This window comes from Phalacrocorax aristotelis, chromosome 5 (genome assembly GCF_949628215.1).
Source record: "Phalacrocorax aristotelis chromosome 5, bGulAri2.1, whole genome shotgun sequence".
Lineage (NCBI taxonomy): Eukaryota > Metazoa > Chordata > Aves > Suliformes > Phalacrocoracidae > Phalacrocorax > Phalacrocorax aristotelis.
The window spans coordinates 71,498,655-71,514,702 of record NC_134280.1 but is presented as its reverse complement, the minus strand read 5'-3'; the positions used below and the strand labels follow the sequence as shown (position 1 = coordinate 71,514,702).

General features: G+C 60.9%; 2 protein-coding genes across 2 annotated transcripts; one reads left to right on the top strand and one right to left on the bottom strand.

The window, feature by feature from the left end:
• The first annotated feature begins 382 nt into the window (after window positions 1–382).
• On the top strand, window positions 383–3,600 carry MPEG1 (macrophage expressed 1). The gene has a single exon (XM_075095386.1). The coding sequence runs from the start codon at window positions 469–471 to the stop codon at window positions 2,626–2,628; it is 2,160 nt and encodes a 719-aa protein (XP_074951487.1). The 5' UTR covers window positions 383–468; the 3' UTR covers window positions 2,629–3,600.
• On the bottom strand, window positions 3,521–14,125 carry DTX4 (deltex E3 ubiquitin ligase 4). The gene is made up of 9 exons (XM_075095387.1): window positions 13,734–14,125; window positions 9,560–10,283; window positions 8,615–8,676; window positions 8,332–8,493; window positions 8,124–8,185; window positions 7,654–7,806; window positions 6,786–6,947; window positions 6,312–6,401; window positions 3,521–5,922 (listed from the first exon to the last, which is right to left on the bottom strand). The coding sequence occupies exons 1-9, from the start codon at window positions 13,942–13,944 to the stop codon at window positions 5,689–5,691; spliced, it is 1,860 nt and encodes a 619-aa protein (XP_074951488.1). The 5' UTR covers window positions 13,945–14,125; the 3' UTR covers window positions 3,521–5,688.
• Between the last annotated feature and the right edge of the window lie 1,923 nt (window positions 14,126–16,048).

Here is a 16,048-nt window from a genome sequence, read left to right as displayed (position 1 = left end):
ACCCCATCATGTGAGCAGGACCCCAAGGCTGTGGGGCTGGGGACAGGTCCCCTTCATGGCACCAAGGAGCCAGGGTCACCCAGGGGCAGGGGAAAATTTATCTGGGGGAGTCACCCAAGCACTGGCCAATGGAGATTCACACAGTGAAATTCCCTGGGCACAGTGAAGAGCTAAAGGCAAGATTTCTCCCTGCCCCATCCCCAGCAGAGCAGCTTTCATGGGGAGAGGGAGTTTTTGCAACAGGGAGGCAATGAGCTCTGGGCACTTCTACTTTCTGCTCCCCAAGCATTCGTCTCAGCTCCATTCAGTCACTTCTCACATTCATCAGTTCTCACTTCTCCTTTCCCTTTTGTTAATTCAACCCCCAAAAGGAGGAACCACCCAGCAGCTGCACCCCCAGCTAGCTCATTTCCCCATCTCCTTTCTCACCGCTCGGACGTCTGGTAAGGGTCCTGTGCTGGTTCAGCCATGGACTGGGTGCTGAGGGGGATCCTGCTTGCCTGGGTGTCGGTGGCTTGGGTGAGAGGGGCTGAGCAGTCCCAGAAACTGTCCTCTGCAGAGTTTCTGGAGTGCAAGAAGGCCCTGAAGCTCCCAACTCTGGAAGTCCTGCCGGGGTGGGGCTGGGATAACCTCAGGAATTGGGATATGGGCAGAGTCATCAGTCTGGGCTACTCGCTGTGTAAGACCACAGAAGATGGATCTTATATCATCCCAGATGAGGTCTTCACTATCCCTCGCAAGCAGAGCAACCTGGACATTAACTCCGAGATCATTGAGTCCTGGAAAGATTACCAAAGCATCACCTCTGCCTCCATCAACCTGGAGCTGTCCCTCCTCTCCTCCATCAATGGCAAGTTCTCCTACGACTTCCACCGGACCAAGACTCACCAAGTTAAAGACCATGCTGTCACCACCCGAGTACAAGTCAGGAACCTGGTTTACACTGCTAAGATCAACCCAGGGGCAGTCCTGGACAAGGGCTTCAAGAAGCAGCTGCTGATGATTGCCAGCCACCTGGAGAACAACCAAACACGGATGGCTGATTTTCTGGCCGAGGTGCTGGTGCTTAACTATGGCACCCACACAATCACCTCTGTGGATGCCGGAGCCAGCTTGGTGCAGGAGGATCAGATCAAAGCAACTTTCCTGAAGGACAGCTGGGCCACACGGAGTGCTGTCACTGCCTCAGCTGGCGTGGCCTTCCACAGCATCATCAATGTGAAAAACGAGGAGTCCCTGGACATCAGCTCTGGCTTCACCAAGCAGTATCTGGAGAACCGCACCAACTCCAGGGTAGAGAGCATTGGCGGTACCCCCTTTTACCCAGGCATCACGCTCAAGACCTGGCAGGAAGGGATCCGAAACCAGCTAGTGGCTCTTGACCGCTCAGGGCTGCCCCTGTACTTCTTCATTAACCCCAGCAACCTGCCAGAGCTGCCAACCCCCACGGTGAAGAAGCTGGCCAGGCGAGTGGAGATGGCTATCCGCCGCTACTACACCTTCAACACCTACCCAGGCTGCACTGATGCCACCTCACCCAACTTCAACTTCCATGCCAATGCTGATGATGGCTCCTGTGAGGGTGCCATGACCAACTTCACCTTCGGGGGAGTCTTCCAGGAGTGTGCTGGGCTGGCTGGCCCCGACACCAGCATGCTGTGCCGGGGGCTGGAGCAGAGGAACCCCCTCACTGGGGCTTTCTCCTGCCCCACCACCTACACTCCTGTGCTGCTGGGCGTGCAGGAGCGGGAGGAGGGCCACAGCCATCTAGAGTGCCACAAGAAGTGCATTCTGGGTGTCTTCTGCCACCGTGAGTGCCAGGATGTCTTCTGGCTCTCCCGGGTGCAGTTCAGTGCCTACTGGTGTGCTACAAGTGGCTCGGTGGCCCCAGGCTTGGGGTACCTCTTTGGGGGGCTGTTCAGCACCCACAGCATCAACCCCACCACTGGTGCTCAGTCCTGCCCCTCGGGGTACTTCCCACTGAAGCTGTTTGATGAGCTCAGGGTGTGCGTGAGCCAGGATTACGAAGGGGGCATCCAGTATGCAGTGCCCTTTGGTGGCTTCTTCAGCTGCCAGGCAGGGAACCCCTTGGCAGGGCGGCACCAGGGCACTGCTGAGGACCCCCATGCCAAAAGCTGCCCCCCAGGCTTCAGCCAGCACTTGGCGCTCATCAGTGACAGCTGCCAGGTGGAGTACTGCGTCCAGGCTGGCATCTTCACGGGGGGTTCGCTGCCACCTGCCCGCCTCCCACCCTTCACCCGGCCCCCCACCAACCTGCCACCCATTGACACTGTGCTGGTGAGCAGTGGGGATGGGGACAATGCCTGGGTCAGGGATGGGCAGACCCACGTGTGGCGGCTGGCCCAGCCAGAAGAGACCCAACATGTTGCGGAGATGGTGAGGGGCCAGGGGCTGACAGGGGGCGAAGTGGCTGGCATCACCATGGCAGTCCTGGCAGGGCTGGCCACCATCCTGGCGACAGTCTGCTACAGCCACAGGAGGTACAAGGCAAGGGGGTATCGTGCAATGGGCGAGGGGGACGGCCTGGCTGCTGTGAGCCCAAAGGACAGCACTGTGCTGAGTGTGGGTGAGGGGTACCAGCAAGAGCCGGAGGGGTCGATGGCATGAGCGTTCCTCCCACCGCCCTCCAGTTGCCAGGCAATGCCTTGTGCCCCAAACCCAGACAAAGCCCCCTGCCCACCCCCCTTTCCAGGAGCAAAGCTGCGCAGTGCCACCAGCCCCCTGCCCCTCACCCCCTGCAGCCAAGGGTCCCCGTCCTCACAGAGGCCCCAGGCTTACCCCTCCATGGGCCAACACATGCTCTCACCCTCCACCAGATCCCCAAGCTCTAGCCTCGAGCACCTGGGAGGCTCCACGGCCTTTTAGACATCCCTCCCTGCCTGACCGTGGAGGCCAACCCCTCATCACAACCCACCATAATAGCCCTCTGCCAGCCCCTGCAGCTCCATGGCTGCATCTCCCTGCTCCACCCAGTCCCAAGTCTTTGACCCTTCAGAGATAAGTGAGTTTCCCCTCCACTGCAAGCCATGCCCCAGCAGTTCCCCAACCCCAAAACAAAAAAAAAGGGACCCAGGGCCCTTCAGCAAGGTACTGGGATGCCCATGGAGAACAAAATGCTAAGCACTGTCATCCTCTTACCCTCAGGATGGCTCCAAAAAGCCAGGGGAAGCTGTGCAACTCCCCTAACCTCCCCCAAAACACAGGGACACCAGCAGGACTCAAGCACATTCACGGTAGAGACTTGCTACTTACAAAAACATTGGGTCAGGATGCATGCGGGGTGCCTGACTCCTGTGAGAAGACCCCCAGCGCCCCAACCACAGTGAGCCCCCCCCAGCTACTGCAGGTACCCAGGGCCAGCACAGACAGCATTAGCAATGCTTCGCCTCATGGGCAAGGAGGGAGGGGCCCCGTGGAGATGTAGATGAAGTTAGCCACCAATTTCTGCCTGCCGCAACCTGTCTCCATGTATATCTATCAAGATAGATATACACACGCATGCAGAAGGCACGGATCAATTTTATTCAGCCAGCAACTAATTGCTTAGGCAACACGGCATTAAAAAAGGAAAAAAAAAGTCATGTTGTGAAAAGACTGTGTCATGTTGAGAGCCGTCAGGCTGGTACCTAGGGAGGGTGGGGGACCCCCCTTCCCTCCCCGAGATCACAAGAGGGTTTTGCATAGCTCCAGCCAGGGTTTTTCTGCAGTAGGGGAAGCCCAGGGCTCAGGTGGAAGAGAAATCACACTGCTGAAGCTCCCCTGTGGCTACAGAGCAGCTGGAAAAGGGTGTTTTCCTGGGTAAAGGCATTTTCTCCCTTGAGGTAGAAAATAACATCCCATGCTAAGGATGGCTGGGGACAGACCACTGCAAAGTGGCATCATGGGGATGAGGGGTGCCTGGCCCTCCCCACAGTACCCCCTCGCTCGCCTGGCCACACAGATGACGGACAGAAGACAACAGAGAGGCCAGGCCGTGCAGGGACAGTGAGCATCCCCTGCCATCCACTTTATTGACCCCCACCCCCTCCTCCATAGGGCAGCCGGCTGGGGGCGACGCAGCCCCTAGGCCAGGGAGAAGAAAAACAGCAACGACAACAGAATGATGCACAGCAGGATGCACACCACTGTCCCCTGGGACAAGAGGGTGAGGGGATCCCCCCAGGAAAACCAGGAGGGGAACGCAACAAATGGGCTAGGAGGCCCCAACCCTCTGGGGAGCAACAGTGCAGAGCTGGGGGCAGCCTGGGCGGTGGAGGGTACTGCCGTCACTCTGCTCTCCAACCCCAGGAATCTCATGGGGCAGGGGCATGAGTGCAGCCAGCCCCCAGCAACGGGGAAAGCGTCCCCAGGGCAGCCCCCAAAGCTGCGGGGACTCCCCTGTCACAGGTGGCTCTGAGAGGCCCCATGAAGTCCCCAGGGGCTGGCAGGAACCCCAAGATGCCATGCAGCTCCCCCTGCCCCCGTCACCCACACTCCCCTCCCCGTGCCAATCCCCCCCATCCCCAGCCTAAAACCGCCATGCCAGCCCACCACCAGCCAGCCACCTCCTCCCCAGCCCCCCAGGGCTCTGGGGACAGTGCTGGGACACAGCAGGTGGGAGAACAGCTCCCACCCACACCTGCACCTGGTCCCACGGGGACCCACAGGCAACAGCCCCACCATGGGGCACTGACCTGCTTTGGGACAGGGGGGTCCCCACAGTAGGGGAGCAGTGCAGCCCCCATCCCATCATGTGTCCTGTCATTCCCACCATCTGTCTGTCCCCGTCACCCCAAGCGCCACCGGGCTCAGCCCCCAGCCTCGCTGCAGCATTGCATTCTCCCAGCCCCCAGGCCACCTCCCAGAAACGCCACCACGTATATGTACATACATATGACAAAACCCCAAAACACGAGGTATATAAAAATTCAACGCAGGGATGCCCCCATATGAACAGTTCAAGGAACTCACTACCAGGGGATGGGAGTCAGGCCAGGCCATGGGAAACATGCCCCTCCACCACCCTTCCTACCACCCCTCCCCAGCACAGGGGAGAGGGTGGTGGGCAGCCCAGACAAGGGGTCCCTGCAGGGCACAGCTCAGACACAGCCAAAAGGAGAAGGGGGCATGGGTCTGGGGGGCCAGCTGAGGCAGACCAGGCCCCTCTCCCCAACCTCCTTGGACACAGGAGACCAGTGGGGAGGTACCAGACAGGACAAACGAACAAACAGATGGCTGAAGGACGAGGCAGAGCGAGGGGGACTCCCATGGCCCCCGCTCCCACCCCAGGCCAAGTCCCATCCCCAGGTGGGTGTCAGGGGCATCGGGACAGGCTGGGACCATCTGATGAATGAGGGAGGGGAGCCTGACAGCCCCGCCCAAGCCCTCAGCACAGTGGCAGGGATAGGAATCCAGCCAGAGGGGATGGCCAGGCCAGCAGGAAGCCCCGCAGCTCCTGGAAGGGGTGGATGCTCCCTCCCTACCGGAATGAAGGGGATGGCCAAAAGGACCTTCTCCTGCATTCCCAGCCAGCCTGGGGATGCTCCCACTGAGTGGGTGCCACCAGGAGCAGGGAGCTCCAGATACCCCCTGCAAAGCCCCTAGGAGGGTTTCTCCAGCAGCTTTATCCTTGGGGTGGTGGTGGGGAAGCTGTATGGGCACCCATTCCCTTGCCTCCCTGCCATGGTCTCAGTCCTTCTCCTGCACCAGGCTCTCCTCTGTGATGCCCTGGGCTGCAAGCTCAGCTAGGACATTGTCCAGGTAGTTGATGTCAGGGTAGCCGTGGCCAGTGAGGTTGGAGCCGAACTCTGTCTTGTGGTGGATCTCGTTCCAGATCACCGTGTCTGACTCGCCTGTGGTGCTGGAGGTCCCAATGGCAAAGATCAAGCGCCGGTCCCAGGCTACCAGCAGCAACTTCAGTACCTATGGAGGGGAGATGGGGCATACAGGAAGGCAAATGTGTGAGGGGGAAGCACCCACTTCTCCTCAGGGCATGCCCGATCATCCTGGCACACCTCGGCAATGTGGGCAACCCAGAGCCAAGCCCTCCAAGGAAACCTGGGATCCCAGCATGGGGTCCTACTCTAACCAAAATAGCAGGACCAGGCTGCAGAGCGCCCTCAGCACATGGGAACATCGCTGGGCTCCTGTAGAGCATGCTGGATGGGCTGTGGTAATAAACACCCGAATTTGCCTACATAGGCCCTGCCTGCTTTTCCCTGTGGTCCAAATAGCTGCTCACTCCCTCTCCCCCTTGATAACACCCTTCAGTATGCCTTGGCCAGCTTGACCCACCCACGTGAGCCCCTCACCTTTCTGCCCTTCTCGCTGTCTGGCAGGTAGCAGTGTCGGGGGAAGCCACGGGCGGTGAAGCTCTTCCCAGGGTTTGGATGCTCTGGTCCCTGCAGTGTGTGGAGTGGGAGAGGAACAAAACCCTTTTGGAGCTTAGAAGTATGTTCTGGGCACAAGGTAACCCCCCCCCACCAACCTCAGGGATGCAGAGCTGCTTGCTGCTGTGCTGGGCAGCCATGCTCCAGCACAGTGGCCCTAAACACCACTGTCCCCCCTGCTGCCAAGCAGGTGGGGCCAACACTTTCATGCAGCTGTACCCCACACTTCCCACAACATCCTTACGGACACACAGCTCCCAAGACATCATTGAACCTGGAGCCCTGAGTCAAGGCATGAGCTGCAGCACGACCCAGGGGTGACACAGTGGTGACAAGGGCCATCAGCCCCCACAGGGACCACCCATGTACACCCCTGGGCATAGGGCCAGGCCGCACCTGCACCCCCGGGGGTATGTTGTAGATGATGCGGATGGTTTTGCAGTCAGAGTGGCCAGGCAGCGCATGAGGGATGACGTGATACTCCATCTTCCCCGGGGGCTGTGTCCCTGTCTTCACCCCATAGATGGTTTTGCAGGTGGGACACTGCAGGCTCCCATCCTGAGAGCAGGAAAAGAGGGGAACATAATGAAACCAGTATCCCCCAGCACGAAGACAGACCAGGCACTTTGTCCCTGAACAGCACTGAACACCGTACTCATCATGAAAACAGTAATTTCAAAAACACTCAGGAAGCAGGGGGTAGGGCTGGGAGAATTTGCTACGGCACCAAACTTCAACCAAAAACCTGAGGTCTGCATTTCTCTTCCTCATCAGTTTTACAGTCCTCACTGCTTTCCCTACCTCTGTTTTTGGGTTTTAACTTTTTTTTCCAAAGAGGGAAAGATAATACATATTAAAAAACATCAAGCAATGTGAAATGCATTTTCCTGGGAATGTCGAGCACAAGAGCCATTAGCAGGGGGCTCAGGAAAGCCCACCGGCAGCTGGAAAAGCACTGCCTGGTGCCAGATGCCAGGTAGCTCTGCTCAAACATGCAGGGATCAAAGTTCACTGCCGCTAAGCCTGGGAAGGAAAGCAAGGATGTAAAACTGGGCATAGTGGGGGAAAAAATGCCCAGGCAACCCTGGTTTCTGATTTAGTGGTCCCAAAGTACTTGCTTTTGGTAAACATGAAACACTCTGTCAGGGCAGGGAGGTCAGAGCCCTCTGGGGCACTCAAGCACTGTCCCACTGAGGGCAGGTGCAGCTCAGCACAGGTCGCTGAGCCAGGGGCTCGGGCATCCCCCAGGGCCACAGCCTTGCACCTTGTTGCCGTTGTTGTACATGGCGACCAGGCAGTGGAGGTGGAAGACGTGGCCACATTTCACCAGCTTCCCCACCAGGTCAGGCTTGATGGCTGGCTGTGGTCCCTTGTAGCCAGAGGGTGCAGAGAGGCGCTCCATGCAGATGGTGCAGTCCTGCACGGAAAGGGAGGAGAGGGGTTAGATGGATGAATACATCTGGCACCTCGCCAAGGACACAAGGCTGACGAGCTGCCCTACTCTTGCCCAGGGACCAGCACTCACCCCTGCGGCTGTGCCATCACCCTGGGCCACCACAGGGGCCAGCCAACACGTGCATGCGACACACAGCCCCTCTTCAGAGGGGGACAGGGCAGAGGCATGAGGGGTGGTGAGACCCCTGCACAGCACAGAGGCATCACCCATGTCCCCATTTGCTCTTCCCAGAGCAAAGCACCCCAGGGACACCCCAGCGCAACCCCCGCTTCTCGCACCTCATCCACTGGCTGCCGCACCTTCTGCAGGTATTTTTTCAGTACCTCCTCTGGGGTTTTACCTGCGGAAGAGCAAGAGTCAGAGGGGCTGGAGGGCAGCACGGGGGAAACGCACTGCTGGGGGCAGCGGGAGGAGACAGAGGGAAAAGGGGAACCAGGTTGGGAAGAGGGGACAGGAACAGGGGCCAAGTGGCAAAGTGCCTCTCACCCTTCTTGGCCTGTTTCTTGGTGGTCTTGCGGCAGGTGTGGGAGATGCCAGGGATGGACTGGATCTCACTTTTGCTGACGGGCGGAGGGTGCAGCACCAGCTTGGGGGGACGTGTCAGGCAGACGGGCAGCCCGGCCGCACTCATTAGAATCCCCGTGATCCCTGGGCAAGAGGGTTCAAAATGGCACTAAGGAACCAGCATCACCCCAAACCCCAGATATTCCCCCAAACACTAAGCCAGCACCCGCAGGCTCTGGGCACCCCATTGCAGCCCCATCCTCACCTGCCAGGGCTGGGTTGACGGGGCTGGAGCCAGTGAGGTTCTTCACAGGGACGGTGGGGACCCTGCGAGGAGCCAGCAGAGACCACGTCAGGGCCGTCAGCAGGCACCCATGTCCCTGCAGCCCCTGGGGGCCAGCAGGGGCCAGACAATAGTTGCCTAAGCAACTGCACAGGCCCTGGCTGGAAATAGAGAATCCCCCGACAGGGTGACGTGCCCCCCCCCGCCCCCTCCTGCCTTTCTCTTGCTCTTTAGAAACCCAGCCTGCATCTCCATTCACAGCCCCTTTTTGTCACCGCTCCCCAGGCTGATCTGTTGTGGTTTGGGTTTTTTTCCCCCTCTTTTCTCCTACAGCCACATCGCTGCTGCAGCTCTTCCCTCCCCCCCCCCGCCCGCCCTTGGGGCTCTCCTCCATGGGAAAGTTTCCTGGCAGGTCAGGAGCAGAGGGAAGGGGGAGGATGAAGAGGGAGAGGAAAGGGGCCAGGCTGCGACAGAAGGCTGACGGCAAAGCCAGACAAAGGGGAGAAACAGGCTCATTAAACGTCCACCCCCTTGAAAAAAAGTGTCTTCGGAGGGTGGGGGTCTGGAGGGACCCCTTCTCATTGGGTCTGAATGGCTTTTCTCTGGGGCTTTCGTAGTCCCCCACACATCCCCTGCCACCAAGAGAAAGCGCAGCCTCAGCCTCCTGATTGAGATGCAGGAGTGGCCCCATCCTTGCTCCAGTCCCAAGGCACCCATGGGGAAAGCGAGGGGCCCAGCAGAGCCCTCCACCTGCACGAGGTTCGGGACCGCCTCCCATCAGGCTCAGGGGTGATAGCACCCCTGCAGTGGGGAGCTCCATGGGGCTGCAGCCCCGCTGTGCCTTGGGGGGGGGGGGGGGTGGAAAAAAATCATGCAGCCCCTGTTCTCCCCGCAATGACCCTCTCACTCGCACATGGCGGGACTTACCCAGAAGCAATGAGCACCCGGGACTGGGCGATGGCCAGGCGCTGGAGGTGGTTGCGGTTCAGGGTCCCAAGGCCAGGACGGGATGCCTTGCCACTGCCCATGCTGGGGGGGCTGGCAGTGGAGCTGGCCGAGCTCAAGGCAGGCGTGCTGGCTGCCTGTCGCCGGCTCCCCTGGGCTGCCAGTGGCTTCAGCGAGCCACGCACCGCAGCCATACTGTCAGGCGCCTTGGCCCCTGGGGCTGGCACCGGGGCTTTGGGGGCGGCGGGTGGCACAGGGGGGGCTTTGCGGGGCTGCAGGGTGGCAGTGCCAGGGCCAGAAGCTGATACCGTGGCTTTGACGCTCATGACCAGGAGGCACTGGGGGCAGGCGCAGGCCGGGACTGGGGGGGCTGCCGCCACCCCAGGGCTGGCTGGCCATGACTGTGACTTGGGCAGGGTACCCGAGACCAGTGGGTAGACCATGTCAAGGCGGCGGCGGACACGGCGCTTGCGCTGAGTCTGCCGGTTGATCTGGCCCATGGTGGCAAAGTCGATGACGTAGCAGAAGCCAATGGCACTCAGGTCCACCCAGGGGTGCTGCTTCTCATAGGCACGCTGGATGGTGATGCCCACGTCCATGTCGTAGGGTGTCCACGACCCGCTGTCATTCTCCCACTCCCACACAACTCCCTTGCCTGGTGCTGATGATGGGTCATAGTAGCTGCGCCGGACAGGGCGGATAGTGCCTGAGTGAGGGTGAGAGATGCCATCAGACCCTGGCGCCGGCACCCACCCGTGGGCAGGGAGCAAAACCACCCCAACCTGCCCCACCGGTGCCATTCAGCACGGGGACAGGATGGCTTTCCGGCTCAGCTGCTGTCCCCACCCTGCCAGAGGCCTGGGGTGCCTTGGTTTCCCCAGGCCGCTGCCTGCAAGCTACCCTGCCGCTGGTGTGCCCGAAGGGCTAGGGAGCCCCTGGGCTGTACACATACAGCGCTGGGGTGCACCCCCAGCACGACCAGGCCGAGGGAAGGACAGATTTCACCACCATTGGTCTAAGGCGGCAGCTGACCTCCCAGCCGCAGCGTGCAGTTGATCAGCCCTGATGGGGAAACATAGATCCACAAGCTTGGCCACTCCAACCTGCTCCCAGGGACCTCCTGTGGGAGCCTGAAACCAGGCATGTAGGCACCAGACTCCTGCAGTGCCTGCCACAGCCCTGTCTCCCTCTCAGCTCTGGACTGGGATGGGGAAATAAAAGATTTAAGGCGCAGCTCTGAGGCCCACAGCAATGAAATGCGCAAGCACCCATGTGCACAGGGCAACAGGGGTTGCGCCAGCTCCGCTATCTGCAGATGCCAAACTGGCCCGCGACGAAAACCCAGCCCATGGCACGGGGAAAATCCCCGCAAGGCTGAGCAAATGAGTTCAAGCAGGGCCCTGTGCCCAGCTCCTGCTCCCCCATCAGCGAGCTTTAAGTGTGGGATGAGAGTGCAAAGCACAAATGCTTTGTGGCTTGCATCCTTATTTTTGCTAGGTGTTTCCTTTCCCACCACTCCCAGTCGATTAGGCTGCATTCAAAGCACAGACACAAATTCTGGAAACTCCCACGAGGAGAAAGCTCTTTGGGATGTTTCGCAGCACCGCAGGGCAGGCTGAACATGGCTGGGTTCAGCCTCGGGGTCCCGTCCTGAACATGCCACTAGCACCCAAAGTTGTTTGGTTAATAGGTGGGATGAGTTCACAAGCATTGCTGCCCTCCATGCTCTCCTGCAAAACCCCATGGCTCAGCCCCACTGCCAGCAGTAGGAACAAGAAAGCTCAAAGAGGAGAAATAATAAGTCTGCTTCTTCGGCTTTTCACCACGTGTCTTGCAAAGCCTGCAAGAATTTCAGTCCCTTTTCACCCCCACCTCTCCACTGGGAGCAGCTGCCACCGTCGGTCCCCACACAGGACCACTTCCCATGAAATACTGGGCTAAAAAGGGAAAAGCTGTTTATTAGGACTAATGACAGACGCACATTTGAGCACCCTGCTATGGAGAATGGGGTGCAGCTGCACCCCAGGCAAGCCAGGCGACCCGTCCCCATCTTGCAAAGGAGCACCCAGGGGAGAAAAGCTGCTGCCAATGGCAGCCCAAAGTGGGGCCAGAGGGAAGCAGGATGGTGATTTATCCCAATCCACCGTGAGGTGGGGAGGGCAGCAGTGGCGGCACGCAGCATCTGGCGGTCCCTGGGCGGTGGTGTGGGAACGCCGTCGTGCATCCCCCAGCCCAGCGTGGCCAGCCGGCCTTCCATTCAGCAGGGGAAGAAAAGGGACAATAGCTATTCAGGGCTTGCCAGGGTCGCGACCCCCCCAAATCAGAACTGTTTAATGACCCAAAATACCAACATCCCCAGCAACCCAGGGAGAGACAGAACAATCCCCCTTTCAGGCCTCCTCCCAGGGTGACAATAGCCCTCAGAGGCTGGCCCCCAGCCCTGCCGCAGAGGTCCCTTGTCCCCCCCACCCCCAGGGAGGGGAGGGTCCCTGATAGCCCCCAGGGCTGTTGGAAGAAGGGGGACAAAGAAGGGTGTCTGGCACCCTGCTGCACCCAGCACCCCCTGTGCCAGGGAAAAGGAACATTGACTGGTCCCCTTCCCATAGCCATCACAGGGGTGTTGGAGGGGCACAGATTCCCTGTGTCTACCTCTCCCCGATGGGTGCCTGTGCCCCACATCCCAGACACACCCAGGGCCCTATGTGCCCCACCACACTGGGAATCCCTCCACACCCTCACCACCCTGGAGACCCCCATGCCTGCTCCTTGTCCCCCCGCACCTGAACACTCCCCTTTACCTGTCCACGCCACCACCCTGGGGATCCCCCCATCTGCTTGTGCCCCTATCCTCAGCACTCCCATGGGCTTCTGTGACCCAGGCATGGATTTGGCCCCCAAGCACCATACAGCACCAGGCCCTTGGGGCTGATGGCAGCTCAGAGGTAGCTGGGCATGGTGGGGCAGGGCCTTGGGAAGGGTCTGCAGGGGATGGGCTCTGCACACAAAGGGACTGCACACCAGGAGAGGAAAAGGCCTCAGCATGCAATAGGGCCCAGGGAGGTACAGCAGGGAGGAGGCTGCACAGCACGACCCTGTAAGGGACCAGGAATGCACACGCAGGGCCAGGCGGCATGGGATACAGCAAGCACATGGGGACCAGGTGGGATGGCATAACACAAGCTGGCAGCAGGCAACCCCAGGCTGCGTGGGCTTGGGCTGGGCAGCAGCACGGGACTGGGCAGCGAGAAGCAGAGCTGTGCAATTCCAGAGCTGGCAGAGCAGGTCACTGCAAGGGAAATCCAGATGCAGTATGGGACCGGGCAATGCAATCCAGGATGAGGCAGTATAATGCAGCGTGGCACCCAGCAGCACAGCGCAGTACAGCCAGCAACACGATGGCAGTGGGCAATGGGACGTAATGCAGGGCAAGGCAGCACAATGCAATACAGGACTAGGAAAGGCAGGGCAGTACAACCCAGCTCCAGACCAGCCAGTGCAACGCAGTATGGGACCCAGCAGCACAGCATTGTGCAACACCGTGCAATGCAATTCCAGGTCAGGCAACGCTGTGCAATACCGGACCTGTCAGCAAAGCGCTGCACGGTGCAACTCTACGCCAACCAGTGCAATGCAGTAAGGGACCTGAAAATGCAGAACAAATCCAGATCAGCCGTGTCCGGCAGGAAAGCACCTGACCGGGGCAGGGCAGCACGGGGCCTGGCTCAACAACCTCATGCAGTGTGGCGCGGTGAGGGACCAGGACAGGGCAGCACTGGATGGGAGCTAGGTGGCACAACACGGTGCAACGCAACCGCGGAGCAGGGAGCACGAACAAGTGCAAGACCACGCAGGGCTAGGCAGCGGTGGAAGGGCACAGCACAGTGCAATGCAGCGCTGGAGCAGGGAGGGAGCACTGTGCAATATCAGGCCGAGGAGCTTCGGGCAGTGGGGGACGGGGCAGCGCTGCGCGGCGCCGAGCAGAGCAAGGCCAGACCAGGGAGCCCGGTGCAAGGTCCAACCCGGCAAGGCTGCGCGGCACCGGGCGATGCAAAGCAGCGCAAAGCGACGCAACAGCGGCCCGGCGCAGGGCCGGGCCGGGTAGGGCGCGCCGGGGCAGCGGGTCGGCCGCCCGGCGGCTCCCCCCGGGCTGACTCACCGGTGTCCTGGCGGAACTGGTGCATGGACTGCAGGTCGATGATGTACGGCGCCAGGCGGCTGTCGGCCTGGCCCAACACCACGCTGCCGCCCGCCCGCGGCCCGGCGCGGGCCACCGCCTCGATGTGGTGGCTGACGGCCGGGCTGTAGGGCCGCCACCGCCCGTGCTCGTTCAGCCATTCCCACACCACCACGGCCGAGGCCAGCAGCATGGCTCCGCCGCCCCGGCCCGCCGCCTCCCCCGGCTCCGGCTCCGGCTCCGGCTGGCCGCCGCAGACGCCCCGCGGCCGCTGCAGCCCGCCCCGCCGGCACTCGCATGCTCGGCGCGGCGCAGGGCTCTGCCTGCCCCCGCCCCGGGGCTGGCCGCCGAGCGGGCGCGGAGGCGAGGCCGCCCCTCAGCGCCGCGGCGGACCGCAGCGCCGCTCCCCGGGCGGCGGCGGAAGGCGGGGAGCGGGTCCCCCCGCCCGCACCGAGAGCGCGGAGGGGCGGGGCCCCGCCCCTGACGTCACTGCGCCCGGCCCCCGCCGGGCGGCACCGAGCGCCCCGCCGGGGGGACAGGGGCAGTGCGGCCGGGAGAAACCATTCCCTCCAGGGTGGGGGGGGTAGTCACGGCTCGGCCCTGCGCAGGCCGCGGACCCCGTACCCCACTCCAGGACCCCCGGTGCCCCCCGCACCCCTACCTTGCACCCCTGGGACGCCTTCCAGTGCCCCCTGCACCCCCACCCTGCACACCTGGGACCCCTCCCAGCGCCCCCTGCACCCCACCCTGCAGCCCAAGGACGCCCCAGTGCTCCCCACACCGCTAACCAAGACTGCAGCCCAGGGGCTGCAGGGAGACCCCAGTGCGCACCCATCCCTGTGCGCCACCCCGGCCCAGAGCCTGCCAGCAGTGGGAATTAGGGTACTGGGGGCGTTGCGTGCCCAAGCCAAGGCAGGACCTCGGGGCCAGACCCCGCTTCCAGCACAGTGACAGTGAAACGGGGTCTGAGAGCTTTGACCATCCCCCTCCCCGGGCTGCAGTGCCTGCAGGGAGCAGCACGGTGAGCTGCCCCCAGCCGTGGCCTGTGATGCACAAAAATGGGTTCGAAGCCCAAAATCACCACATGCCTCAAGGGGCACACGAGCTGTAACCCCAGCTCCTGTACTCCAGCTCTCCCAGCTGCCTGCCAGAGTTTGGTCTCCCTGGGAAGTGCTTTTTGGGGAGATTTCACCCTGGCATGAGGCTGCAAATACCTCAGGATGCTCCTCCAGCTTAGGGCCAGTGGCTTTGCTGTGCAAACTGAAACCCCCGCAACCAAAACCCACGTGCTCCTGCTGGCGGTGAGACATGGGTGCCTCTGCTTTACAGTGACTCCCTGGAACCGGAGCAGCTGGCCCTGGCCCTTCCCCACAGCCCAAAAAAAGTTCATCCTGAGCTTGTTCTTCTGCTGAGCCCCACAGGCAGCATCCCAGGGCAGCCCTGAACAGCAGGACATCAGTGACAAGCAAGTGCTGGCATCAGGTCTCACCTCATTTAGTGCTTCCATGCACACACAAACCACTGATTTTCTTGGGTATTAAACAAAACACCCATTATTGCCTGGTCCAGGGAGAACTGTACAAATTGAATCCATGTCCCACACACATGGGTTTCCCAGCACCAGCAAATCCCCTGGTCCATGGTCTGTGTCAGCTCAGGGGGTGACTCACCCCAGGACACAGGGTCTGGTGGTGCTGCTGCACAACGGTGGCTGAGTTCCCGGCAGCCGGTGCAGCTCCTTGCCTGACAAACCTGTTTCCCAGGCACTGCCCAGCCCACTGAGCATCCACCGGCTGCACTTGTGGTGAGAAACCATTAGGCAAGATCTAAATAGAGGGGAAAAAAAATAGAAGGGAGGGTAAAAAAAGGGGAGAGGAAACAGGTGAGGAATAACTGCGGTGAGGCCAGCTGGCGAGCGCCATGGTGAGAGAGGAGGAGGCAGACCACAGAAGTGCAAGCAAATCTCTCTCCTTCTTCCAGCTTGCCCTCGGAGACATGGAGGGCCACGCTCAAAGCACGGTTTCCTGCAAGAAGGGAGGGCTCCCAGCCCTTCCCAGGAAGGCAGTGTAGCAGCAGAGAGCTGCTCCTCTGGGTTTTCACCTGCTCCTTTGGGGCAGGCAAGTGCAGCCAAGGCCATGATGGGGAAACCCAGGGAAAGCCTTTCCGCTGACTCAGGCAGGAGGAAAAGGTTTTCCTGCTATTAAAAAAGAAAGCGTTGGTGAACCTCCCACACACACCCCCCACGGCTCAGGAGCAAAACGTCAGGAGCCAGTGCTGCAATGCTGGCGCCGGTTGGT